The sequence below is a fragment of the Camelus bactrianus genome, chromosome 23, assembly GCF_048773025.1.
Source record: "Camelus bactrianus isolate YW-2024 breed Bactrian camel chromosome 23, ASM4877302v1, whole genome shotgun sequence".
Taxonomy (NCBI): domain Eukaryota; kingdom Metazoa; phylum Chordata; class Mammalia; order Artiodactyla; family Camelidae; genus Camelus; species Camelus bactrianus.
The window spans coordinates 20,209,927-20,235,243 of NC_133561.1; the positions used below are offsets into that span (position 1 = coordinate 20,209,927).

Sequence of the window (25,317 nt, forward strand, 5' to 3'; positions counted from 1 at the left end):
TCTAATTTCTGATTGAGATAAGTGTTTGCTACTGATTTGAGATGTTTGCCACAGTTCTGTCTAGTAACTAAAGATCAACAGAAAAATTCTGATGCTGAATTCCCTCCTACTATAAAAAACTAGTTATTATTTAATGACATTACAAATCCAACAGTTAGATGACTTTGTAGTGGGTTTTTTTAAAAAGTCAGGTGTAGATGTGAACCTTTCTGATTCTGAAAATATTTTCATTAGCAGAAGTTGTGTTTTAAAATGGATGGGGAAACTTTCTGGAACAGAACTGTATTAACATGAGATAACTGAGGAAGGAGTTGAGGCAATTAACTAGGTGAGGGTTGTAAATTTACTGTCATTGTTTCGTTGCTAGCTGTTCTGTTGAAAAGTTCAGTCCCCACAAAGCAGATTCTAAAACAGCTAGCAATGCATACCACCTCAAGAAGTTAAAATTACATCTAAGATGAGGCTCTGGGATTACAGCATGTATGTATTAGTATTATTGCAGACCCTGATTTGCCTGCACAGTTAGAATAATAATATGCATGCTTGTTGCTTTGGAATTAGAACATGAATTCTAGGTCAATGCCTCATTAACAATTATTTAATTGTGGTCAGTAATTTTCTGTGACCCAAGTGTTCTGAAATATCAAGTGTAATATCCAGAGATTGCTTAAGATGCTTAAAGAGAGAACATGACAATATGAATGAAAAAATTTTCATTCACACTCTAGTAACATAGCAGAAAAGAAATCTGACAATGAAATAAGATTAAGATTTTCAGAGGGCTTTCAGCATCCCAGTTGCACATGGCACCATATTAGTGGCACATCCGTTCCTCAGGTATATGCATGTATTGCTAATACAGACCTGTACCTTAAGAAAGATGTCTGTGAAAAAGAGAAAAAGACAGTAAGTATTGATAACTATTGCAACTATTGTACTCTTCTGCTTCTTATACCTGGGTTTAGACTATGTTCATTTGGAAATTGCTCTATTAATCATTTAGGGATATTCATTAGTTACAGCTATAGACTGAGCATGGTTAATTCAGAAACCAAATATAGCGGAGACTGACTGACTGTTCATCAAACCAATTTCTTTTCTTCCTGGGTTAGACTCCATTTCATGGGCTGCTTTGAAGTTTGGTGGCTTCAGAGGAATGTGAATGAAAGTGATGTGCACAAAACCTCCCTTTAGTGACCCTTCATGTTTTGCCCCTCTTGGCCTGCTTGATGTTGTGGTTTTATGTTGAACATGTCAGCTCTAACATGAAGGAACTTTATTCTTATAAGTGCTTAGAGGAGACTTGCCTGCCATTCAGAACTTTACATGGATGAGAAATACACTTCTATTATTGTGTGTGAGGATAGACTTTTGTATTTATTTGTTGTACCAGCTAGTGTTATGTTAACAAACATATTCACATTTATGGTGAAGGAATTTTAGCTTGACTACTCACTATATTTTGAATACTAATATTACATCACATTCAATTCTCATAATAAGCTGTTGAAATAGTTGTAACTGTCATTTCACAAATGAGGAAATTAAGGCTTAGAAAAATGAAGAAACTTGTCTGAGCCCTAACTTCTATGGAGAGAAGATTTGAACTCAAGTCTCCAAGTCTCCAAAGTGTGTTCAGGATCTTTCCAACCAGACATCCCAAGAGGAGAGTACTGTATAAAATGCACATAGGACACAGATTTATTTGTCCATTTGTTCATTCATTCATTTAACCAACAAACACTTACTTTGTGTGTACTTTGTGTCATGTTCTATTCTAGACACTGGAGACAAGAAACCCTTGTTATTAAGGCAGAGAAGTAATAACTTGATTTTTGTTTCCTGATACTCTGAAATTCTAAATGTGCCTTCCAGTTTAAGTTACTCCCAAGAAATGATGGAAGTACTAAGAAATAGCTCTCAGTATCTAATTTACTCATTGGTAGTCAAGAAGAGTGAATGCTTTTCTTAAGACGCATAAATTACTATTACTGAGAGATGTTAGCCTTAAGAATACCTGGCTTAGCAAAGAATGAGGGTTTTCTCTCCAAGGAGGGACATTCCTGTCCTGTTGCTCTCCATATTATTGGAATGTGATGACAATGAAGAGGAGAAATCAGCATACACTCTGTGTGGAGTACCATCATACAACAATTGGCAGAGTCTGCTAAATTCAGGATGGCCCTGTCTAAGAGAAAAAAGTGATACTATTTAAGCAAATAATAGTTCTACAACAAATAATAATTCTATAGTAAAAACTGACAGAAATTTATGAAATGACTGTAACAGAAGAGCAAAATACAACAGAAATAAAAGTTCACAACTTTTCAGATACATGAAACCCAGAGTAAAGAATCCATTGTAGTTTATATAATACTTACTTTTAGGGTTTAATCCAACTAAGATGTAATACAATCTGATGAGACTAGGCGAAATATTTTGAGGCAGTATGGCTCACAAGACAAACTTGGTTCTCACAAATATGTTGATGTTAAAATTGGAAACAAATGAAAATTGTAATTGAGAAGAGATATATAGTCAGTCAGAATACCATACAACTCTCAGAGTTAAATATTTAAAAGAACTAAAAAAAAAAAAAAAAAAAAAAAAAAAAAGACACTCTTTTTAGTGCTGGTGTCACTAAAAAGTAAGAAGTGGGTTGGGTTATTATAGAATAAAAACCGGACTCATTTTTGTTACACCCAAGCACAAAGTCTGTAACGGAATCATTTTACCAACAGGAACTGTTAGAGGTCTGATAATGATGTTAATCAACTTGTATCTGTTTGTAATAAAAATATTTTATACACAGATATACTGAGTAGAATTAGGATTTAGTCTATATTTATTAATCAGTTCATGACGCGCTGGGAAATACGGGAAAAGGAGAAAAGCAGCAATTGAAGATTTTCTGGTGGATTGTGTCTCTTAAAAAACGGCAAATTTTGTTTTGGAATGGTCAGAGAAATGTTTCCCTTACAAATGGAGAAAATTGACTTAAAAAGCCCTTTTCTTTCTTCCTAGGTTTCGTATGCCTGTCTGTAATGCCAATAGATGAGCATTTCGTATAGACGTATAAACACAACTCTCTCTATAAATACCAGAGATAGAGTATAAAAGAACGGCTACCATCCCAATGTTGTCAGGACATGGAAAAGCAGAGTAGAAAGTGCATGTCAGGAAGAACAACTCTTCCACGGAAAGAAGCCAAAAGCACTAACAAGAATCTTACACTGGGAGAAATAACAGGTACACCAACAAGGCTAGCGAAATAATACGGTTTTTAAAAAGTGTTCCAGAATTGACAGTACATGGTGTCAGAAAAAAAAAGCTTCTTTTATAACTTTATGGAGTATGACGAATGGTACAAAAAAAAAAAAAAAGACCATTTTGCCAAAAATCGTCTCTCCATTACAAATATTCTCAGGAACCATAAACTTCAAAAGAAAGAAACGGTATCTTCGTAGTGAATGCAACACATCATGGCTTCTTCAAAGTCAATAAACTAATCTTTCTAAAATGTGTGAAATGTTAAGATTGAATTACGACGCTACCGCAAGCTGTATACTATGTGGCGGTGACTGCTTACAGGAAGCTCTGAGATGGCCTTCCGAGAGGTGTTCTTGGAATGGACGGTAAGGTCTCCCGGGAGTCAGCAACCGTGCCAGGCTTTGGACTGACCCCAGAGGTGTTGAGGGGTGGGGTCGGTTCCGGCCCAGCTCCAAGCTCTCAGGGTCGCGTCCCCACATGGCACCGCCCACCTCGAGGGCCTCAGGTCCCGGCCCCTCACGAGCCCGGCCCGACCTCCCCGGAGGCGTGGCGGGCCGGAGAAGAAGCCCCAGGCCCGGCCTCGCGCGGAGGAGGGCAGCGAGCCTCCGCTCCCGGGCCTCGGGTGCCTGCCACGGGCCACGAGGGCGCGGGGGAAAACCCATAACTTCCCGCCCAGGACGACGCCCTGCTCCACGCTCCGGTTGGGGGGTGTTCTCGCGAGAGGAGAGGGGGCGCGGGCCGCCGGGGACTTGGGGGCGCAGGGAAGCCCGTGAACGAGGGCCCCGAGGGAGGGGGCAGAGGCAGCGGGCCGGCTCGGGACGCGGGGAAGCCGCTCCCGCCAGTCGCCGAGCGCCAACCCCTGACGTCAGGAGTTTTCCTCAAAGTCAACAACAAGCCCCGCGGCGGCGAGAAACGATCCGCGGCGGCCCCAGGGAGAGGAGGGGGCAGGGAGGCGGCGGCGAGGCCCCCGGCGCGGCGCGGCCCGAGAGGAGGCCACAGAGCCCCCGACCTGCGCCAGGCCGCCGGGGCCCAGAGCCTCCGCCCGCCGCCGCCGCCGCCGCCGCCGCCCCGCCTCGCCGGCGCGACCAGGCCCCCGCCCGAGCGGAGTTTTCTGGTGATGAATTGAATTTGTAGCCGAGATCCGATTCCCACGTAGAGTCTCCGCCCCCTCCCCCCCGCCGCCTCCCTCCTCCCGCCGCCGCCGCCGCCGCCGCCGCCGCCTCCGCCTCCCGCTCCAGCTCCGCGGCCCGGCCCGGCCGGCTCCCTCCCTCCCTCCCCTGCAGCCCGCCGCCTGCCCTCCAGCCGGCCGTACCGGGCTCCAGGGGGGCCAGAGGCTCTGCGGGGTGGGGGGAGGACAGGAGGGGAGGAGGAGGGAGGGGGACCCCCGAGTCGCCCCCTCTCCTCCCCCCGCCCCCCGGCTCCATCCTACGCCGCCGCCGCCCGAGCAGCTGCGGGGCCGCCGCCGCCGCCGCCGCCGCCGCCTTTGCAGGTAACAGCCACCGCCCCCGACTTTCTCGCCCCCTCCCCGCCGCGGCCGCACCCCCTCCGGGCCCCCTTTAGGCTGGGGTGGCGGTGGGTGGGTGAGGCGGGGGCGTCCGGCTTGTCATCTCGCCGGGGGCGTGGGCGGGGTCTGGGTCGCTGGGGTCTAGGGTGTGGGTGAGGAGGCCGGGGATGCCCGACGCGGACGGACCGCACCCCTCACTTTGCTGGGGAAGCCGAGGCGGCAGTGCGCGGGGGCCGGGGAGGGTCTTCTCGGCCTAGCGGTGCGGTCCGGGTCTGGGCCGCCTCGGCCCGGCGCCTCCGGTCTCTGCGCCACTCTCGCTCCCGCCCCTCACCCTCCCCGCCGGCCGGCGGCGTGGGGAGGGGGCCCCGGCTGGGCCTGGGGTGGCGGCGGGGTTATGTAACGGGGAGAGCGCCTGTGTCACGGCGTTTGGGTGGGGGAGGGGGCTGTCTGCGCGTGGGTGGGGGAAGGCAGGGATGCACCGACTCCCCGGGGTCTCCTCCTCCATCCCCCCCACGCCGCGGGCGCACAGGAAGAGACGGCACTGGTGGGATGGGGGTGTGTGGGAGGTGGGGAACGTGCTTGTCTGTGTTTTTAATAGTAGTGGGGTTTTGATCCGCTCGGGAGTTGTGTGCTAAGAATAGAAATGTGCGGAAGATGCTGGCTTTGGCGGATCCAGTGATGCTGTCGCTGCTGGCGGCGGCGGCGGCGGCGGCGGCGGCGGCGGCTCTGGCTGCAAGTAAACAAACCAGTCTCTTCCTCGTCCACCTCCTGCGCATCGGTCTGCATCAGCCATGATGCTATTGGGGCCCTTCGGAGCCCAGAGTTGAAGCCGAGCTGGTTGCTGTGTTCACCCTCGCTTATAGGCGGGGTCACCCCTTGTTTGGGATTTCCCAGGAATCTACAGTTAGGCTAGTTTGAATCTCTTTGGGGCCAGGTTTTCAATACCAGTATTTACTGTTTACCTTCTGAAAGCAGAGGAAATGCTTACCCTTTAACTCATGGCTGGAATGCTCACATTTCTTCCATCGAAATAATGTTATGCAAATAAAACCAACTCATTTCACTAGTGTGGTAATTGATTGAAAGCCCAGTAGTTTGTAATTGATAACGTTTCCAAGTAGAAATTCAACAGTGAAACCTATGTATTTGTGTTGATTAAGTACTAGTAGTAATAAAATGTTCACTTTTTTTTGTTTATCTTCAAGTTAAGGAATGTGAAGTGATGATTTTTTGCAGTTAATACGTTGCCAGCTGCCTCAAATTATCAATTTAAATACATGCCCCATATTTGATAGAGATAGTCATTATCTTTTAGTGAACTATACTACCTAAATCATTTAGTGTCTAAATCATTAGACAACCACCGGGTTTTGGTTTTGGTGGATACTCGTTAAATTAGGTTATACATTGTTAGAAAATAGTTGAAAAAGCCAAAGGAGGAGGAGTCCCATAAAGACTTTGGTTTAGGAAAATTTGTCGTAAGAATTTGTCATTGTGAAAGGTGTGTAAATGAGTAGGAATATTCCTGGAGGTGGTTGTCTAAAACATGAAAACATCTGTAATTAAAATATCTACTTATTGGTGTTACTCATTTTCCAAGGTATATAACTGAATGCACAATTATTTGAAAGATACATCTCAGGACTGTAGTTTTGTTTTGTTTTGTTTTGTTTTTGCCAATACAGAGCCTTGACTTTGAAAGTTTAAAAACATGAGGCTGCATTTGAAGATCTGCTTTTTGTTTTTCTTACCAGAGTTTACCCCAATATCTTTGATTGGCTTGAGTTTTTAATTTTAAAGTGAGGGAAGTGCATCACACGAATGAGACATTATGAGAATATGGAGTTAGGTGAATGTAGAGTTTTAGTTTCATGTTTGTATTGTATATTTGCAGTATGTAGTATATTCTCTTAAAGTGTTTAAAAATAATATCTTGTCTAAAGTAATTCTGGAAAAAAAATTATAAAACTGTAATTTGTATTCATTTGTCCTCTACATTTAGATTTTCTATAATGATTAATGACTTGTTTTTCAACTTAAAATTGTTTAGTTTGACTCTTAGTTTAAGTTGTGTATGTCAGAATATTTAAGGGTTTTGCTTTGGACTTTTTTGTTTATGTAATTTTAATAGCTGTAAAATGTTTTCAATAAGATTTCATTCATTCATTCAACAAATATTAAAGTGTGAACTGTGTGATAGGGGCTGATTTGATTAAAAACTTTTGCTATTTACATTTCATCCAGAAGGTCACCCCCATTAGAAAGTGAATTTGTTTTCAGAATCACTGCAAACCTAAACATGTTTTGGTTAAACATAGGACAGATGTACTTAGCATAGTCTTGTGCAACATAAGAATTTAAGATTTTTTAAACTCTTGCTTTTTATTTAAACATATGAGAGATTCTCTTAACAAAAATTCAATGGAAATTTCCAACTATTTAGGTTTTTTGAAAAAGAGAAGCCTGTTTTACAAATTGATCTAGTGGAAGTTTAGAGTTTACTTGAACTTTGCATATTTTTGTGAAAAGATAGCTGCACTTTCTTTTGTTGTTATACCTTTTACTAATAGAATTCACCCTTGGGAAGATAAGACTATTACTGTTAATGACATGTTAATTGGATTTTTAGCATGATTTGATAGGATCTGGTCTTTAGTGTGATTATGTTTAAAGCACTAAAAATATTTAATTTAGAACTGTTTAGATTTGAATAAAATAAGATGCAAAACAGAAAAAGAAGTCGTTTCATTTTGACTAAATCAGTCTTGTAATTTGACTTCCATTTTTATTTTTCCTAAGTTAATATAAGTTAATACACATGATTCATTTTTGTGGATTTGTGTTAGAATATTTAAATTATTTTAAATTTCTCTGTTTTTAACTCCAGGTTTCAGGGTGAGCATCAGTATTCTTGATCTTGGTTTCATACAGCATGTACTTTTCTGTAGTCGCTTGAATCATCTGGATGTTAACTTAAATATTTTATCCTGGTTTTCTACATATGATAGAGCTAGATTCAATTTAGAGTTACTGCTGGATGGTGCCTCATAAGTATTTGCATATGCCAGGCACTGTTATATGTGCTTAACACATATAAATTCATTTAATCCTTGCAACACCCCGTACAGTTTTGAAAGTGATTTTCATAGGAGAAAACACTTTTTCTGGCATTATAAAAATCTGTTTTAACTTTCCTAATTTTGAAACACTTTTAGTATTTTTCCTAACCTGTTTGTACCTGTTATTAGAGTTAACAATGGCAATGCTACATTTCAGTACTGTTGTACAATAGAATTTCTACAGAAATCAATATAGTTAAAGAAGTTAAACTGACTGATCCATAACTTTTTTTTTCATTTTTATTGTTTCAAATGCCAAATTAAGTTCCTCAAATGTTTGCATGTCTTATTGTAACACCATAGCCTTTCAGCATGTTAGATGTAAACACATTTCTTTTGCTAGGTAATCTTCAGATAGTTGATAGGTAAATTAATATATGCTTCTTGCCTGTAGATTTGCTTTCTTGTTCTTTTTCTTTTCAATACTCTGTTTAAATTTATTTGTCACCAATTACAGATATCTCACATTTCTAAATGGGTATATTTTGCTAATATTCGGAGGGAAACGTAAAAAAAATTCCTAGAAGAAATCACTAGAAGACTTTCAAATGTGAATTTTTCTTTCCTATGTTAATTGAAAAAGCCTCTGACTATATTTAGGAATCTAAGGGATGGGAGGGGAAGGAATATGGTATTTTGTCAGTATTGGAATTTAGTCCAAATTTTGTCTGAGTTTAACTGATGTTTGAATGTTTTATCTTCTCAACTACATATTAACCTTCTGAGGACGGGGACTGTGTCAGGATACTGCCATCCGATACTGAGTAGCTTTGAACTTGAAGAACCTCAAGCAAGAGCTATTTAGAGTTCATCTAATGCTACACTTTTATTTTTATGGCTAAGGAAACTGAGGCTCACAGGCTTAAAGGACCTTATAGAGCATCACCCTGGGCAGGGCAGAGTTGGGAACAGGGACCAAAGTTTCCTGGCCTGACCTTTGCTCTTTCTAATGCACCATTATGATGGACTTTGTTATTGGATTCCATACCTACTGGTTTAACTCTCAGTTTAATCAGGAGTAAAACCTGTCAAGCTAATTCTTGGCATTTAATGGACCATATACCAGTTGTATTTTGTGTGTATATGTATGTGGATTCTTTTTGTTGTATAATCAGGGAGGTTCCCAAGTTAGATAGCAGGAGGACTTGACATGTGTATTGGAAAAATATGGCCAAGTATGCAACTGAGATTGTTTTATTACCAACCTTTAACTTGTCCCTGTGTTATTATATAAGTGCTTTCAAGACACATTTTACATGAGAAACGTAGAAGCTAATTTGTCAATAGCTTGTTAAGTGGTTTAGGTGAGCCAGGGGACTCCCAATAGGCATTTTCTTAGTTGTTTCAAATCACAATGTTAAGTATATCATCCAGCACAAGTTGGTTTTAAATTTGATTAATAATGGATATGTTGGTTGAAATGACACTCAAATGGCCTAAACAGGAGTAGGGAAGAGGGGGTAAATGCTTTGTTTTTGTATATATATATTTCATAGTTTAAAAAGTTGATTTTTAAGAATTGGCAGTTTAGAATAACTGATAATTTGTGTGAAAGTTAGAAATCTTGCCTATGCTTATTCAGGTATTTTCCCATAGTGTAAAACAGTGGAAATATTTATAGAAAGAGTTTTAAGAAAGTCCCCAGAAAGTATTGGTCTAAAGGGAGGACAGGTATCTAAAGTACATTGTTTGTATGGTTCACTTCCCTATATGATATGTGGTTTGCAGGGTAATAACTCTTAAAAGGACAGACTGGCTTAGAGTTACTTGAAGTGCAGATCAGGTTACCTTGAATTTTTCTTCCACTTCAGTATTTTTCCTTTTCCTCAAATCCTTTTAAAAGTTTTATATAGTCTTATGCATTTATTATGGCATGTATTAGTTTCACCTATTTCTTAAAATCAGTAAATACCATGAATTTATATTATAATTCCCTTGACAGTCATTTGTATTTCATAGTAGCAGCATTCTGTTGTATTTGGACATTAGTTGTTCTTCATTAATTCAGTTTGGTTAGCATATCTAAAGTAAAAAATATGGTGCAGAGCAAATATAGTATTAATTACAGCCAAATTTATAGTAGTTTAGACAAGGTTGTATTATAGAATTGTATCATGGTTTTTAATTTAGAAATTAACATACAGGAAGTTATTAACCTATGAATTTTATTCTTATTTGTAAAAAAGAATTGCTGGGGGTTCTTTTTAACTTCATGTCAACTTACTTCTAGTCTTGTTATAATTTTGTTTGTGATGCAACAGTTATATTTAATTTTTAGCTTCTTTGAAAACATTGTGCTTTATTGGATTTCTGAAATACAGTTTGTTACAGAAAAAAAAGTTCAGAACTATTCCCAAAATGTTATACATATTTTTGAGAGTTCATGTTGTGTTATTTTGTAGAAAGTATGCCATACTGATGGAAGACTTGAATTATAGGTAGTCATTCTTGTTACTTGTCACTAACTTGTTATGGTAATTGTGGGGAAATAATGTCATCATTATTGATAGGTTATGGTCTTCTTATGTTCAACATTGTAGATGCAATAGCTGCTGCACATACTCATTTGTATAGTTAAATGAGGAAATACATGTGAAAGCACTTTGGTGGCATCATTATAGGTTTGGAAAAGATTTTGAGATACTTTGTTTTACTTGTCTCGTCCTTGTCCCAGAGAAGATAATCAATACATATTTATTGACTCAATAAATACATGTATGTATTATATTTTCTTGGGTGAATGATATTTTAAAAAGGTGTTTGAAGAAGTTTAATTATTGCTTAAAATTGAATGATTGGCTGCCATAAGCAAGTATCTTTAAAAAATTCCTTACGGTATCATTAAGAAAATGTGCCATTCTTTTGCTTTTTTTCTCTCCTAATGGGTAATTTTGTCAGTGTTGATGCTTGATTTGTTTGGGAATTGAAACTTGATCATCTCAACAAGAAGAGTCAAAAAATGTTGAGGAAAAAAGGGATAATTTTAATGTGTGCTAGTCCTTAAAATTAATGGAGGTCTATGGGAAACATACTTCAATGAATAGGGAAGAATATTATCATTTTAATTATTTATATGTAGGTGCTTCCATAATGTTTAAGTTCAGATTTGTTTTTATCATAGCTTCATACCATTCTCTTTGTTGACTTACAGTATTAATTTGCTTCATCATTGATAGTTATCTAAAGCTACATCTTCTTTCATTCATTCACTTGTTCCATATTTGTTGAGCATGTCTTCTGTGCCAGGCAATGTCAAATTGCTTTACTAAATAATATGGCTACTGAATGAGGTAGAAGATGTGAAAATGTTTTATAAGTCATAAAATGATGATTCAGGGTAATTATAATCAAATTGTGAAGTAATTCTGAATGAAAATACCTTTAGTGTAACTGCTTTGTGTAAATTTTATTGAACCTAACAAGAGTTTTGTATGAAATTTTTTATAAGAATAGGAAAAATTAGATTATCCAGCAATAAATGTTTAATGCAGTAGGTTTAAAAGAAAAAGAAACTAGATTTTGTTTATTAAAGCTTATTAGAGAGAACACATTTCTAGAGAAGTTAGGACTGTAGGAAGAGGTGAATTTCACTCTACCTTAGGAAACAGATTGCAGACTTAAAGTCCAGGCCATCATTTTGCAGATTAGTGTTTTCAGTAACATGGGAGACTGAGTGGGAGAAGGTATTTGACTTGGTGCAGGAGGGTTGCCACTGTAGGAAAAGTAGATCAAAGAATGTGGTTTACTGCTTGAGAGTCGGTAGCATTGGTTCTGTACACTAAAGACAGCATTTATTTCTATCTTATTGATCATAATTCTAGAGTAGTATACCTTTGAATGTCTTTTGAATTGTGTTCAAAGAATGTATCATTTTAGTCAGTAGAGACCCAAGAGCAATTTTAAAGCTGAAAATTATGATTATGGGTACTATTCGGTAACATTTTAAGATGCAAAATGGATAAAGCTATCTCTATGATGCCTGGGTTACCTGGCCCTGTTGAAGATACATTTTGTCCTATTGATTTAACATATATTTTAACAGAGTTTAATCTAAATATATAGAAACTGATAGATATCTTTAAATAACTTGATTTTGGAAATGGTTTCATTATAAACCAAAATTCATTGATTTGGGGTTGATCTGAATATTTCAGTGTATTGTTTTGTACTGAAGAGGCAGTGCTAGTGGAAAGTGTGTGCCTGTTTCTCTGCTCTTGATTCTCTTATAAAGTAGCTGTGTGACGTTGGGCAAGTCATTTCATCTGTCTTGACTTCTGTTTCCTCAACTGTAAAATGAAGGTCCCTTGTAACAATGAAACGCCCACTTAAAAAAATAGAATCAATTTTGAAAATACTTTTTTTCTTCTGATGTTCTTTATAAGGGTATTATAGTGCAAGTTATTTCAGTAGGAAATTATGTATTTTATATTTGTTAATTGGATATATATTGTTTTATGGTTATCACTAAGTGTTGATCCCTGATCTGTTGCATTTCCAATCCCCTAAATATTAAGATACGAATTTTCATTTTATAGTCAGAAACCAAGAATGGCTTAACAGATGTGAAGCCCCTTGCTATAAGTACTACCAAAGAAAAAACTCTCTTAAGTTCAGTTCTTTTAAAGACATCGTTTTGCACTAATGTTCCTAATATTTAACTTCCTTATACAGTTGACCCTTTACCAGTGCTGGAGTTAGGGATGCCCCCCACCCCCATACTTGTGTCAAAAATCCATCCACCACAATCCTGCCTCAAAAACAAAGATACATGACTCATTCAAGGGCAGGAAGCTGAAACAGTTCGGATAGAATTAGGACTCAAATTTTAGTTCTTTGATACCACATATTGTGATCTCTAATTGAACACAAACTTTCCCCCACACTTAGTTACTTTAAAAATCTGTAAAATGAAAACACAGGTACTATATTCATTGAAGGGAAAAAAAAAACCACATATAAGTGGACCCATGCAGTTCAAACCCCTGTTGTTCAAGGGTCAACTGTAATTATTTATGCTCTATAAAGAGTTAACCTTTTCATGTTATCTAGTTCTGTATTAAGTAGCCAGTTGACTATGTTGAGTTCTTCAGGAAGTTACATAAATCAAATTATAATGATGTTTTGATTCTTTACTGAAGGTTTTTTTGTTTGTTTTGCCTGTTTTTAATGGTGAAATGGATCTTGTCTTGAATTATGTGGCCACTTCATGTATCTGTTTCTCACAGCGTGTTCCTCTGGACTTCAATATATGTTAACTAAAGGGAAAAAAAGCCTTTTGTGTTCAAATAAATTTAGGATTTGCTGGGATAAATAAGGTTATACGTTATATATTTTGTACCTTTAATACAGTAATAGTGATGTTTCAAGAGGACATGGTTATAGAATTTCCCAGCTTTATTTGACCAAAGAATTTTTTTTTCTTTTTTTAACTCTCTTTTCTTCTTAATTTTTTGGAATTTCTCTTAGTATTCTGTCAGGCATATTTTCAGAAGATACAGCCAGATCCTAATATCCCTTTTGACTCTGTACAGTAGCAGACAATGATTTTGAGGACAGTCTTGGCCCTGGCTGTAGTTATTTTCCTCAGCCGCGTGGGACAAGATGGGCGTGGTCTTTTATTCAGCCACACAAATTTTGTCAGGCTTAAAAGAATGTTAGTCTTGATTCCTGATGCTAAATGATTATTAGGCTCTGTACTTAATTTGCATTGGAGAAAGAACTGTAATTCAGTTCAGTACTGGCTAGGGAGTCTAATGTTGAACTTAACTGCTATACCTACTAATCAAAACCCAATTTGAGAAAATTAGGATAGTTGTATAGTTCATCCATCCATTTTTTTGGTTATCTAAAATTTTTGCCTGGGTTCCTGTATCAAGTTTTTTGGTCCCTTTCTGTGGAAATGCTTTAACCCACTTTTTTCTTGGCATTTTCCTTTTTAGATTGAGAGGGACAATAAGAAATAGCCCTATAAAACTCGTTGCTGCATATATGTGAGGATATTTTTGAGGACTTTCTGACACTGCAAGATGTCTTCTAAAGATTTGTGGGTTAAATTTCAGATTTTTGTCCTAGGAAGAATTGTTTTTCTGAGTAACTTCTTTTTTTCTTTTTAAAAGTATTTATGGATACTGTAAATATTGAAACCAATTGTATTTCCTTATTTACATTGCTTCCTGAAAGCTTTGTGCTAAAATTGTGACCCATCTTTCACAAATATGTAGATTTTTACTCTGGCTTCTTTTTATCTTTACTTAAGGCAGTATTAGTTTTGGAGTTAAGAATGCAGGCTCTGCAGTCAGCTTGCGCTCAGCTCTTGGTGCCATCATTCATTAGCTGTGTTGAAATCAGTCAAGCTGCTTAATCTCTGTGAGCATCTTTTCCCCATTTAGGAAATGGAGTTAATTGTACCCTCATAGGGTTGTTGCAAAGATTTTCTGAGATTAATAGATGTGAGCACCTGCAGTAGTTCTTGACATGTCTAGAATACTCCATACTGTTTCCCACTTTCATATTCCCTTTGTCTCACTTACATTAAAGATAATTGGTTTTATATTATTTATAATATTTTATTTATTATAACCTACCTAAAATATTTCTTGAAACAAGGCAGAGCAAGGATACATAAGTGGTGGTTTCTTAGTATATTGTTTCTTACATAAAATCCAGCAATTAGAAACATTCACAGTTGCTTTGCCATAGCTATTTCTAAATTTACAGGAATTTTGAAACTAGACATACACGAAGATTTACTTTCAGTCCACCTCACTTTCATTCCTTTCTCTTTTCGCCTCAAACACACATCACCAAGCAAATCTTCTGTATTATTTGTGTAGGTGTGACAGTGGTTTTCTTAAGATATTTTTTGCTGCAGCCTCTTAGGTTAAAAGTTTCACTATCATTTGAAATCTGTCACAAGATGAAGGAAGTGCATTCATTATAGAACTACTTAATAAATAAGTTCTCCAGTTTGAAGAGCTAGACTTTTATGTGAGGTCAGGCCAGTTGAAGACATTTACAAAGAATTAGTTGTTTGTTATTGCTATATGAGTTGCAAGAATGGAAAAAAAAGAAATTCTTTCTTCAATACTTCCTTCCAGGCTGAGTCATCACTAGAGAGTGGGAAGGGCAGCAGCAGCAGAGAATCCAAACCCCAAAGCTGGTATCACAAAGTACCATTTCTGCAAGTTGGGGGCTCAGAGGGGAGCCATCATGAGCGATGTTACCATTGTGAAAGAAGGTTGGGTTCAGAAGAGGGGTAAGTGTTCAACAAAACCGAAAATAATATGGTTGGTAAGTGTGCTAACATTTAGTGGTATCCTGGACATTGATATTTTTTTCCGATGTTGTTAACAAAGTAAACTACGACATACTATGTCCAGTAAGATAGAAACGGTATTTAACATATGTGTTAGGAATTTGCTTGTTATTTAGGGATTCTTTATAATTCTTGATTTTGATCATTTGTAAATTAAGTTATGAAGGTTTAGCTTTCTGGTATGTTGTATGCATGCATATTACAGAAAGTTTGTGTTGTATTTTTCTGTATTGTCCACAAATTCTACAATCCAGAGAGACGTCTTTAGAATAATTTACTATTATTTACTCTAGAAAAGTGTCTAACTTGTATGCATTTAAAGACATGTAAATATATAAATAAATAAAAGTATTTGATTAAGCCAATTTGGGCAGTGGCCGGGGAAGGGTTTAAAGTAGTAAAGGAGGAAGAGTTCACCCACAAACTCATAGATTCAATAATCTTGTAATTAGATAAAGTCCAGAAGTAAAAGACCGAAGAGGAAAGGGATTTTGTGTGTATGTGTGTGTGTGTGTTTACGCTTAATTTCAAATTTTTACTTTTCATGTTCTACTTTCAGTATTTCTTGTTCACTCCTACTTTAGATAAATAAATTCAAATGCATTATTGCTCATTTTCAATATTAAAGGAAGAACTCTTCAATGTAAAACTTAGTTTATCTTCCATGAGATTACCTGCTAATGTGGGTAATGTGTTTATTAGAAATCTAGAGTTTAGACTGGTTGCCAGGCAACTACTGTTTATCCACATGGCCAAATTTAGTAGGATGAGGACTGTTCCATTCTCAGGGCTTTTAAGTTCCAGTACATCTATTTTCTGGTTAAAAGTTACCTCTTAATAATTTAGTGATTTTAATATTCTTTGAAGGTCTGTAGGTAACACTAAACAGCTGTTGTCAGTAGTTAAGCCTGATTATGTATTAGTGAGTTTTGAAAAATCAGCCTTATTGAATTATAATTTACATACTATAAAATTCACCAAAGTGTACTCTTTGATGAATTTTGCTACATTTATACGGTAGTGTAACAAACCCTACGATCATGATGTAGAAAATTTCTGTCACCCCAGGAAGCTCCCTCATTCCCTTATGCAGTCAGTCCTCTTCCCTCAACCCTGGCAAGCACTAATTTGCTTCTACTATAATTCTCCTTTTGTAGAATTTCATATATGTAGAATCACAATGTGTGGTCCTTTGCATCTGATTACTTTCGCATGGGATAATACTTGAAAGATCCATCTGTGTTGCTGTATATATCATTAGTTTGTTGTATATATCATTAGTATATATCATTCCTTTTTATTGTTGAGTAGTATTCCGCAGTCTGGGCATACCACAGTTTGTTTTATCAGTTTACTAGTTTTGATGGACATTTGGGTTTCTAGTTTTTGGCTATTATGAATAAAACTGCTATGAACATTTCAGTGCATGTCTTTGCATAATGTGTTTTTCATTTTTCTTGGTTAATAACCTAAGAATGAGATTGCTGAGTCATATGGTAAGTGTGTGTTTAACTTTATGAAGACTGCTAAACTTCCAAAGTGGATTATTTGTATTCCTAAATTTAATTTCTTTTGTATTATTCTCATATTATAAATTTGGAAAACATTTTCATATTTTAGTGCTGTATTACATTCATATTATTTTTCCTATTTTGTTTTGGGGTGGCAGATCATTAAACTTTTTGGAGTTTTATTTTTTTTAATCTCAAAAAGTGCTCTCACAAGATTGTTGGTGAGGATTAAATAAGATAGTGGATGTCGGTGTGTTTTGACAATTCTAACACAGTAAGCTATTACTATCACTTTTTTTTCAGTGATTTAGAGTGGTTCTTGAGTCTATTTAATTAATTATGACTTCTCTGGAATACTTCTCAGAATAGCAGGTTGGTATTTTATACATGGGATATAGAAAAAAGAAAAAATGAAAAAGATTTTCTCATTTTTCCTGCATTGGTTAGGGAAGGAGAATTATAGTAATTGTGTGTGTGTGTGTGTGTTCTGGAAAGTAATAGTCATATAAACATGAGATTTTAAATAGTACACAAAGACATAGAATGAAAAGTAACTCCACTTCTTCCAACTAGTTTCTGTCCTCAGAGGTAACCATTTTAGACCTTTTCTATTTTTACATCTTCTGCTGATGATAATAATCACAGTAATTTTATATGTAATATGCTAAACTTTATTTTTGATGATTCTAGTATATCTCCATTGTGAAAAATGAAGAATTTAAAATTTTAATACCTAGTCTCTCCCTTCTTCCTTTTATTCATTTAGTTTTTGGCATTTATGGTTAAACTTCTAGCTGTTGCATTGTTAATTCTAGGAAGCTTTTAAACATGTCTAAACTTGCTGCTTTACAAGTTGAGAAAAATTGGTACCCTCTGACAATCTTTCCCTTGAATTCCACATTTCCTTTCCAATTGATGTCAACTGTAACATTTATTTTACATTGTCTGGGTTTGTAATAGTTATACTTACTGATTCTGAAAAGCAATAGTAATCTATATTATGATTATGTAAATACTACTCTCTGCTAAAGAAGAGTAGTATGATTTGTATGATGGGATCCATAGAGAATGAGTGGATTTTTATACTCTGTTGGTACTCAGAATCATCCCATACTGCAGTCTGGCTTCTAGTTTAGAATATAACTTTTTCCTGGATTTTCTAATTGCCACACTTTGCCCGTATTGGTGGAAGGGTGTGTGCCTTCTTCATCATATCACTTGGTTATTGAGCTTTTTATTTTTACTATTTGTTGAAGTTCTGATATGAACTGACTTTTTTGAAGATGATGCTTAGCTAATATCATGCTGTTTAATTGCATTGTTGGATAAGTTCTGTACTTTCTTAGATCTCACATTGTTCGTCTTTTTGTTTTGGATTTATTTTGCAGTTTTCTAGAGCACTGTCTGAAGTAATTTTTTTGGAAAGAATGCATGTAGGTACTTGTTAACACAGTGTTTGAAGTATCTTTTTTACTTTTTCACCTGATATATACCCTGGCTGGGTATAGAATTCAGGTTTAAAATAAGTTTCCTTCAGCATCTTGACGGTTGCATTTCATTACCTTTTAATGACCAGTTTTACTGATAGAGGCTTGATGCTACTATGAATAGTGTTTTTGTAGATAGCCTGTTTTTGTTCTCTGGAAGCTTTTTGTGTTGATGCCTCTTTATCCTTGGTGTTATGAAATTTAAATAGGATGAGTTACAGTCCTTCTAAATTCATTGAGTGAATTAAATTCATTTAAATTCATTCAGTAAAGCATTTTGTGGGCCCTTTGAAAATGCGGCCTTATGTCTTCAGTTCTGGGAGATCTGTATTTCTTTCATTATTTTTTCCTTTCTATGTTCTCTATTCTTTTGCTTTCCCCCCTATAGCTTCTGTACCAATACTATGTTTTGAAGTTGTTTTGTTTGCCATGTTTTTGTTTTTTCTCTTCAGAGAGCTGAGATTGAATTACTTATCTCAACTATTACTTTATATTTCTGGGAATTCTCTCTAGTTTGTGACCACCTGCTTTTATTTTATGTATATAATATAATCTTTAATCTTAGAACACCAAATAGATTTTAAGTTGTTTTTCCTCTGTGAATTATTCTTCCAGTTTGTGCTTATTTTGGTTCTTTTTTGATGGTGTTTGTTTTCTTCAGGTGTCTGGTGATCCTTGTTTGTCTATGTATATTTCTGAATTAAAGTCTAAAGTTACAGATAGTGTCCTCTGTTTTTATAGGTCATGTATTTACCTTATACTTTGATAAATTAGATCCACTGAATGAGGATTTGTGATGGTAGTGTTTAACTGTACTCTTGAAAAGACTACTTGAAATTTTAGGGAAAACCAAATTGAGCATTACATTTTTTTCTTCCACTCTTAATTCATTCCTTTAGAGATTTTTCAGTATTACTTTAATAATAATTTTGTGTTTTCATCAAGCATATTTTATTTTATAGTTTGTTATTTGGCTATACTTTGGATCAAAGAATTTCTCCCAGAAGAGTATTAATTATTTGCCTCTTAACTTGTTACCCGGGGAAGATTATTATCACCTGAACTTTGGTGTCTTGTTTGAAAATAAGTATATCTGCCTTCTTTACCTCATGGTGTGGTTGTAAGCATTATGAGATAATGTATGTAGAAGAGTATTTTTAAACTATTAAACTATAAATAAAAGGTATTGATAAAAAAAGTTTTGATACAGTCCTTACATTGAATATCAGTCCTTTTTCTTAAACCTGTATTTATGAGTCAGTTCTTAGCTTCTATCCAGATATAATCTTATTTTACTTGTACTTTTAATGTGAGTAAGTTGCTCTTCAATAAATATCTTTCTAGAAAAGGGAGAAAAGGATTTAAAGATAATTATTGTTATTATGTAGGACAGATGCTTTCCTAACTTTGGTTAGTAGTGGTATATTAGTAGTGTCACTTATTTTTTCTGTACTTTTCTGGAGCAGTTGAGATAATTGACATAACACATCAACATGGTATTGTTGGTGTTAGAAGTGACAAAAGAAACATGAGTTGCAAACTTGAATAAAGTATTATCTGTATTTTCCTCTTGATGGTCCTAGGAGAGCATCTCACAGTTTGGCTGCACATCAGCATAAGAAGCATCTGCATATGTATTAAACATTTGTTAAAATGTCTCCTGTATTAAACATTTGTTAAAATGTCTTTTTCAAAGACCAGCTTTTGGTTTACTTTAGGTAACTCAGAATCTCTAGATGTCAAAAATTTTGCTTAGTTTGTTCCAGTACAGCTAGTGATAATTTTCTCTGAAGAAACTTACTGTATTAATAAAATGGGAAATTTAACCAGCTTAAAAGGTTTAAATTATAGAATTAAGTGGATTTAATAATATTACATAAAGGCTCATCATAATTTATAAAATTCTGTTTAGTTAATGGTACTATTTCTTAAAAATCTAAGTAGTCTCTTACTAATGTGAAGAGCCAATTTCTTGATAAGAAGTTAAAATTTATAATATATTTCTAGTAAACTCATAATCTTACTGTTTTGAAATTGACACAAATCTAAGAGGTGGTTTTACCATTAAAACATTTTGATTGATGAAAGTGCTGCATGCGTGTATTAGTTTCTTACACTTTTCCTCGTTTTAGCGCCTAATCTGTTGAACTTTCATGTTGTGTTCTGTGCGTATAACCAGCTTGTGCTTCCAGAGAACTTTTTCCCTAATTTGTCTTGTACTTAATGGTATCTAATTCAGGGATATCCATAAACTGTGTCCCTTGAATTATATATTTTTTACCCTCTATGAAATGGTTTGTTTAGATGAACTAGAATGTTAGTATTTGGTAATTCTAAGCTGAAACTTTATAGTTTTTTGAGTTTTCTTACAAAATAGCTTAATGCCCACTGTGTAAAATATAATTCATTAACAAAGTTTGTAAGCTGGGTTATGTTTTATTGTGATTGCTGTGATCTAGTCAATTGTAAGTTGTTACAGAAAACAAAGTGCACATTTTTGGGGGTGCTCATCTAAGTCCAAAGGACTTTCCTTCTCCTTTAATTTGTGTGTACTTGTGTACATTTTGTTCATGTTTTATTCAGATTACTTCTGAAGTAAATCATAAAGTGATTAAGCAAAAAGAAAATGACAGTATCATTTCCTGTTTACTACTTACCAGCAAACATTTTCCGTAGAGAGTAAAGAGCTGTGGTGGTGACTATAAACCACATGATAAATTAGAGAAGCTCACTTTGACTATTGATGTTACAAATGGAGAAGAAACATGGAAGAATTAAATTTGTTTTCTACTGGTATTGAAACTCTGAGATTTAATGTATTTACAATAATGTGAAATTTGTTTTTCCTGTTGTTTCAGTATTTTTGTATTGAAAAATTTAACCAAGTAAACCAAATGGAGAGAACCATCAAATGATAAGCTTTCATATGCATTCTGTAAAGTTGCTGTTATACACCATCCCAATCAATAATTGAGTTTTGTGTATTGACTTTGTATCCTGCAGCCATATTAAATTCACTTATTAATGTTAACTCTGAAGATTTTTTATGTTGATGGTTAAGTTATCTGCAAAGAGCCACAGTTCTGTTTCCTCCTTTCCAGTTTTTATGCCTGTAATTAATTTTTCTGGTCTTATTTCATTAGTTAGACCTCCAGTACAATGTTGAGTAAAATTGGTGAGAGTGGACATTTTTGCCTTACTTCTTATCTCATTGGGAAAGCATTTATTTTACCACCAGATACCACATTAGCTGTAGGTTTTTCATTGCTACCCTTTATTGAGTTGAGAAGCTTCCTTTCTATTCCTGTTTTCCTAAGAGAACTTATTTGTTCGTTAACAAAAATTTTTTTTTAGTACTAAATAAGGGAGGTACTCAGAACTGTTGGTCAGGATTTAAAACTCTCTAAGAATGGAAGAGGGGAGTATCTTCCATCTAGTGAAATCCTCATGCTATTTGAGTAGTGTCATTCACTGCTCTCCGTCCCGGTGGGGAGTGCAGGGAAACTGTACCTCTTGAACTTGTTGGGGTATCTCCCTTGGAGAAGCTACCTCCGTAGTTTCTATATCCTTTGCAACAGAGAAACTTTCTTTAATTGTCTAATGGCATTCAATAATCAGTCACATTGGTCTTAACTGATGTGACAGCCGTGCACCTACCACTGTATTTTTTTATAGATATGTTTTCGCTTATGCTGGTTTTTCTATTTGGCATGTTTTATTTTTGCCTTCTGTCTTTGTTGAAGAAAATCTTCCACAATCCACAAGGCCAAATTTTAATATCATCTTCTCAGTATTTCCCAGATCACAGTCTCGCAAAATTAGAATGATTCTTCTTGTCTGTCAATATTCTATCACTTTCATGCCTTTCCTTCCTTTTGGCTTTATATTGACTAATTATTACATAATCCATTATTTTACCTTCTCTGTTGTAAGCTCCCTGAGGGGAAGAACTGTGTCCAGTATAACTGTATTTCTTTCTCATACAGGATCTACCAGTACCTTGAATATAGTAGGCTCTTATTCAGTCTTTGCTGAGTGAATAAGGAGGAGGAAGAAAACAATCAAGGAGCTCAGACAGTAGTATGTCACAGATTTCAGGTCAGGGATCTAGAATTGGGGCAGCTGAGGGAAGGCAGGGAACACAGAATAGATCACAGTTATGAAAGCAGCCTGTATCTAGGATACGGTCCTGGGGTTCTAGAACAGGTCATATATCTGTCAAGTTTTTGTGCGTAGGGACTTAAAAGGGTAGGAAGTGATAGAGCTGAGTGAATGGTTATTCCTGGCAGAGGTGGCTGAACAGAACCCTGATAGTCCCCGCATGGGTTAGTGTACAAGTTATCTAAATCAGTTAAGTATGACACTGTAGTGAAAATATAGTGGTGATCATATGCGATGTTCTGGAAAATTTACCCATATTTTAAGGATAATTTTTGCTTTACTGTTAAAACTGACAAGTACTTCTGAGTTCATGAAACTTAAGCCTGTAGGAAGAATCTTTTCTGATGTGTTTCTGGTAAATCACTGATCTCAGATAATTGTGAGTGATTAAAATCTCACTGTATAAGACATAACTGTTTTAATCATTTAACAACTCTGAGCACTAGTAGTGGTATTTGTTTTGCTGTTCTGAGCAGTATAAAAACAAGATCTGTTTTCTATGTGATAGGCCTTCAGATACTTCAAAATCACTATGATGTCTTCTTTGAAATCATCTTTTTAAGCAAAATGTTTTCTTTTGTTTACTATATGACATGGTCTTTAGCCCTCTTATACATAATCTGGTGTCCTACTGTGGAAATACCTCTTTGTCAATGTTTCTCTTAAAATGTGGTGCCCAGAAGTGAGTGTAACAGTGTAGCTGTGGTCAGTGCAGGGAGGATCACAGCAGGACTGTTAGCCTCTGATGTCTGTCTTGGCAGGACTATCACTGCAATTTAAGGCTGCAGTCACCTTTTAGAGGAAGTTTTATTATGTTTTGTTTATACAAGTTATTTACGTATGCCAATTTGTTGTCCAGATGTTACTAACTTACTTTCCCATCACTAACTTGTAAAAGTTTGTGCTTTCTCATACCATAGCCATCACTGGGTGTTATCTTTTTTAGTTTTTGCGATTATATTGCTATTTTATTTTACATTTCTTGTTACTTAGATTAAACTTTGTTGTTACTGTTTTTAGACATTTTTTTTTCAAATAAATTGCTTTTCATATTCTTAGTCAATTTTTATATAAGAAGCCTATGTCTTTAGTCAGATTCACAAATAGTATATATTCTTATTTATTTACAAGAACTTTTTGCATCTGCAGAATACTGTTAGTTTATTAATCATTTTGTTGTTGTTGCAAATATTTCCCTGGTTTGTTTATGCCTTTTAATTTTATGGTATGTTTTTGTCATGTAAAGGTTTTTAATTGTTGTGCAGTCTGCTATATCATACTTCTCTTCCAAGGAGGCCATTGAGGTCCTACTTAGAAATTTTTGCCGTTTTCTTTGAGCACTATTATGATTTTAAAAATCTGAATTATGGAAGTTAATACATGAATTCTTTTTGTAAAAGATTAAAGAGGCAAATAAATAAATATAGTACCGTATAATTCCTCCACTGTATTTTCCTTCTCAGAACAAAATCACTGTCAAGTGTGTTATGCCAATATAAAGTCATATTTTTCCTCAAATATTTAAGAACCAGAAATATAATGCCAAACTGTAAGTAGTATTTGCCTCTTGCCGAGAGACTAGGATTCAAGAGATTGGGCAGGGGACAGGAAGAGGGATAATTAAAGTAATGAGACTTAATGTGCTTTCTGTAAACATTTGATTCTTTTTGTTTTATCTCATTTTGCATAAATGGCATCATAATCACCTAACAATATATCTTAGAGATTTGTTTATGCTATTGCAACATGGTAATTCAGAACAGAAGAATGACTAGTTTGAGGTAACTTGCTCTTAGTGAATCTACTGTTACTTCTCATTCATTTACTTTTCTCATTTGTTGTTGTTGGCGGGAGGTAATTTTGTTTTTTTTGTTGTTTATTCGTTTATTTAATGGAGGCACTAGGGATTGAACCCAGGACCTCTGGCATGCCAGGCATGTGCTCTACCACTGAGCTATACCCTCTCTTCTACTTTTCTCATTTTTAAGTACTGTCAGTTTAATCCAGTGTTTAAGAGAATGGAACTTAATTTTAAGTCAAGTCTTTGCCTTTTAATGACTGTGGGCAAAATACTCAATCTTAATATGCCTTAAATTTCTCATTTATAAAATGGAGATGATAATAGTATCTACTTTATTTTTATATGGTCGTAAGACTCAAAGATCATAATATTTGATTAGCTTTTATCACAGTACATGGGATATATTAAATAGTTAATAAATAGTAGTTGCTATTATTAGTTAATAATCTAAAATATTGCTAAGTTTGACATCAAGTTTACTAATAATTAATATTTAGGCTCAATTGTTGTTTTCTTCTATAAAAAGAATAAGGATAGTTGCCCTTCCAGGGTTTTTTTTGTTTTGTTTTGTTTTTAATACCCTTCTCATGCTCTGTATTTCTCAAAGATTATTGTTGTTAATTGGAACTCAAAGTGATAACTTCTCTATCTTCTCAGCACCTTTGGGCATCAATGGTTGCATTATGATGGTTCTTTTTTAAGAAGACAACTGTAAAAGAGGAATTATTAGTATTCCTTTTCTGTTGTCTGGTTTGAATGTTGTGCTCTCTTCTTCAGTCTTCTTTTTTTATAATTTTAAAATTTATGTTTGTCCTTAACATTTTTAAAAATTCATTTGTTTTTTCTGTATTCTCTGTTATGACACATCTATCTTTTCCAGCACTTTTTCTTGAATTAAATGAATTAGTGCTATAGCAGCAAGTACACACACTTTTTTTTTCTTTCTCACTCAGGATTGGGTGAGGCCAAATGATAGTTGCATTTTAATCCTGCGTCTTTTGACTAAAAATGTTTGTTATATAAGAACACTGATTCTTTATCTTCCACAATAGGAAACTAAGACTTTTTTTTCTAAAATTAATGTCAAGAAATAGAGGCTTAAGTCATTTTTTTTAATGTTATGATATCAACCAATAGAAAAATTGAAAA

General features: G+C 35.9%; 2 protein-coding genes across 5 annotated transcripts in view; one reads left to right on the plus strand and one right to left on the minus strand.

The window, feature by feature from the left end:
- LOC105084016 (uncharacterized) overlaps positions 1 to 4,377 on the minus strand; it is a 95,379-nt gene extending 91,002 nt beyond the window's left edge. Inside the window, exons 1-2 of the mRNA XM_074351771.1 lie at positions 3,590 to 4,377; positions 2,018 to 2,188 (exon numbers count right to left, since the gene is read on the minus strand). Of these exons, the coding sequence (XP_074207872.1) occupies positions 2,018 to 2,188; positions 3,590 to 3,932 (514 nt within the window). The 5' untranslated portion in view covers positions 3,933 to 4,377. The remainder of the gene's footprint in view (positions 1 to 2,017; positions 2,189 to 3,589) is intronic.
- Positions 4,378 to 4,471: 94 nt separating this feature from the next.
- The window catches only part of AKT3 (AKT serine/threonine kinase 3), a 207,801-nt gene continuing 186,955 nt past the window's right edge, over positions 4,472 to 25,317 (plus strand). The window contains exons 1-2 of one of the 4 annotated variants that reach the window (XM_074351770.1): positions 4,472 to 4,759; positions 14,991 to 15,148. Coding sequence is in view for 1 of the 4 variants with exons in the window: in XM_074351769.1 (XP_074207870.1) it covers positions 15,103 to 15,148 (46 nt within the window). In the remaining 3 variants the exon portion in view is untranslated. Of the gene's footprint in view, positions 4,760 to 14,990; positions 15,149 to 25,317 lie in introns of those variants that run through there. The other 3 variants (XM_074351769.1, XM_045509444.2, XM_045509445.2) reach the window with 3 other exon arrangements.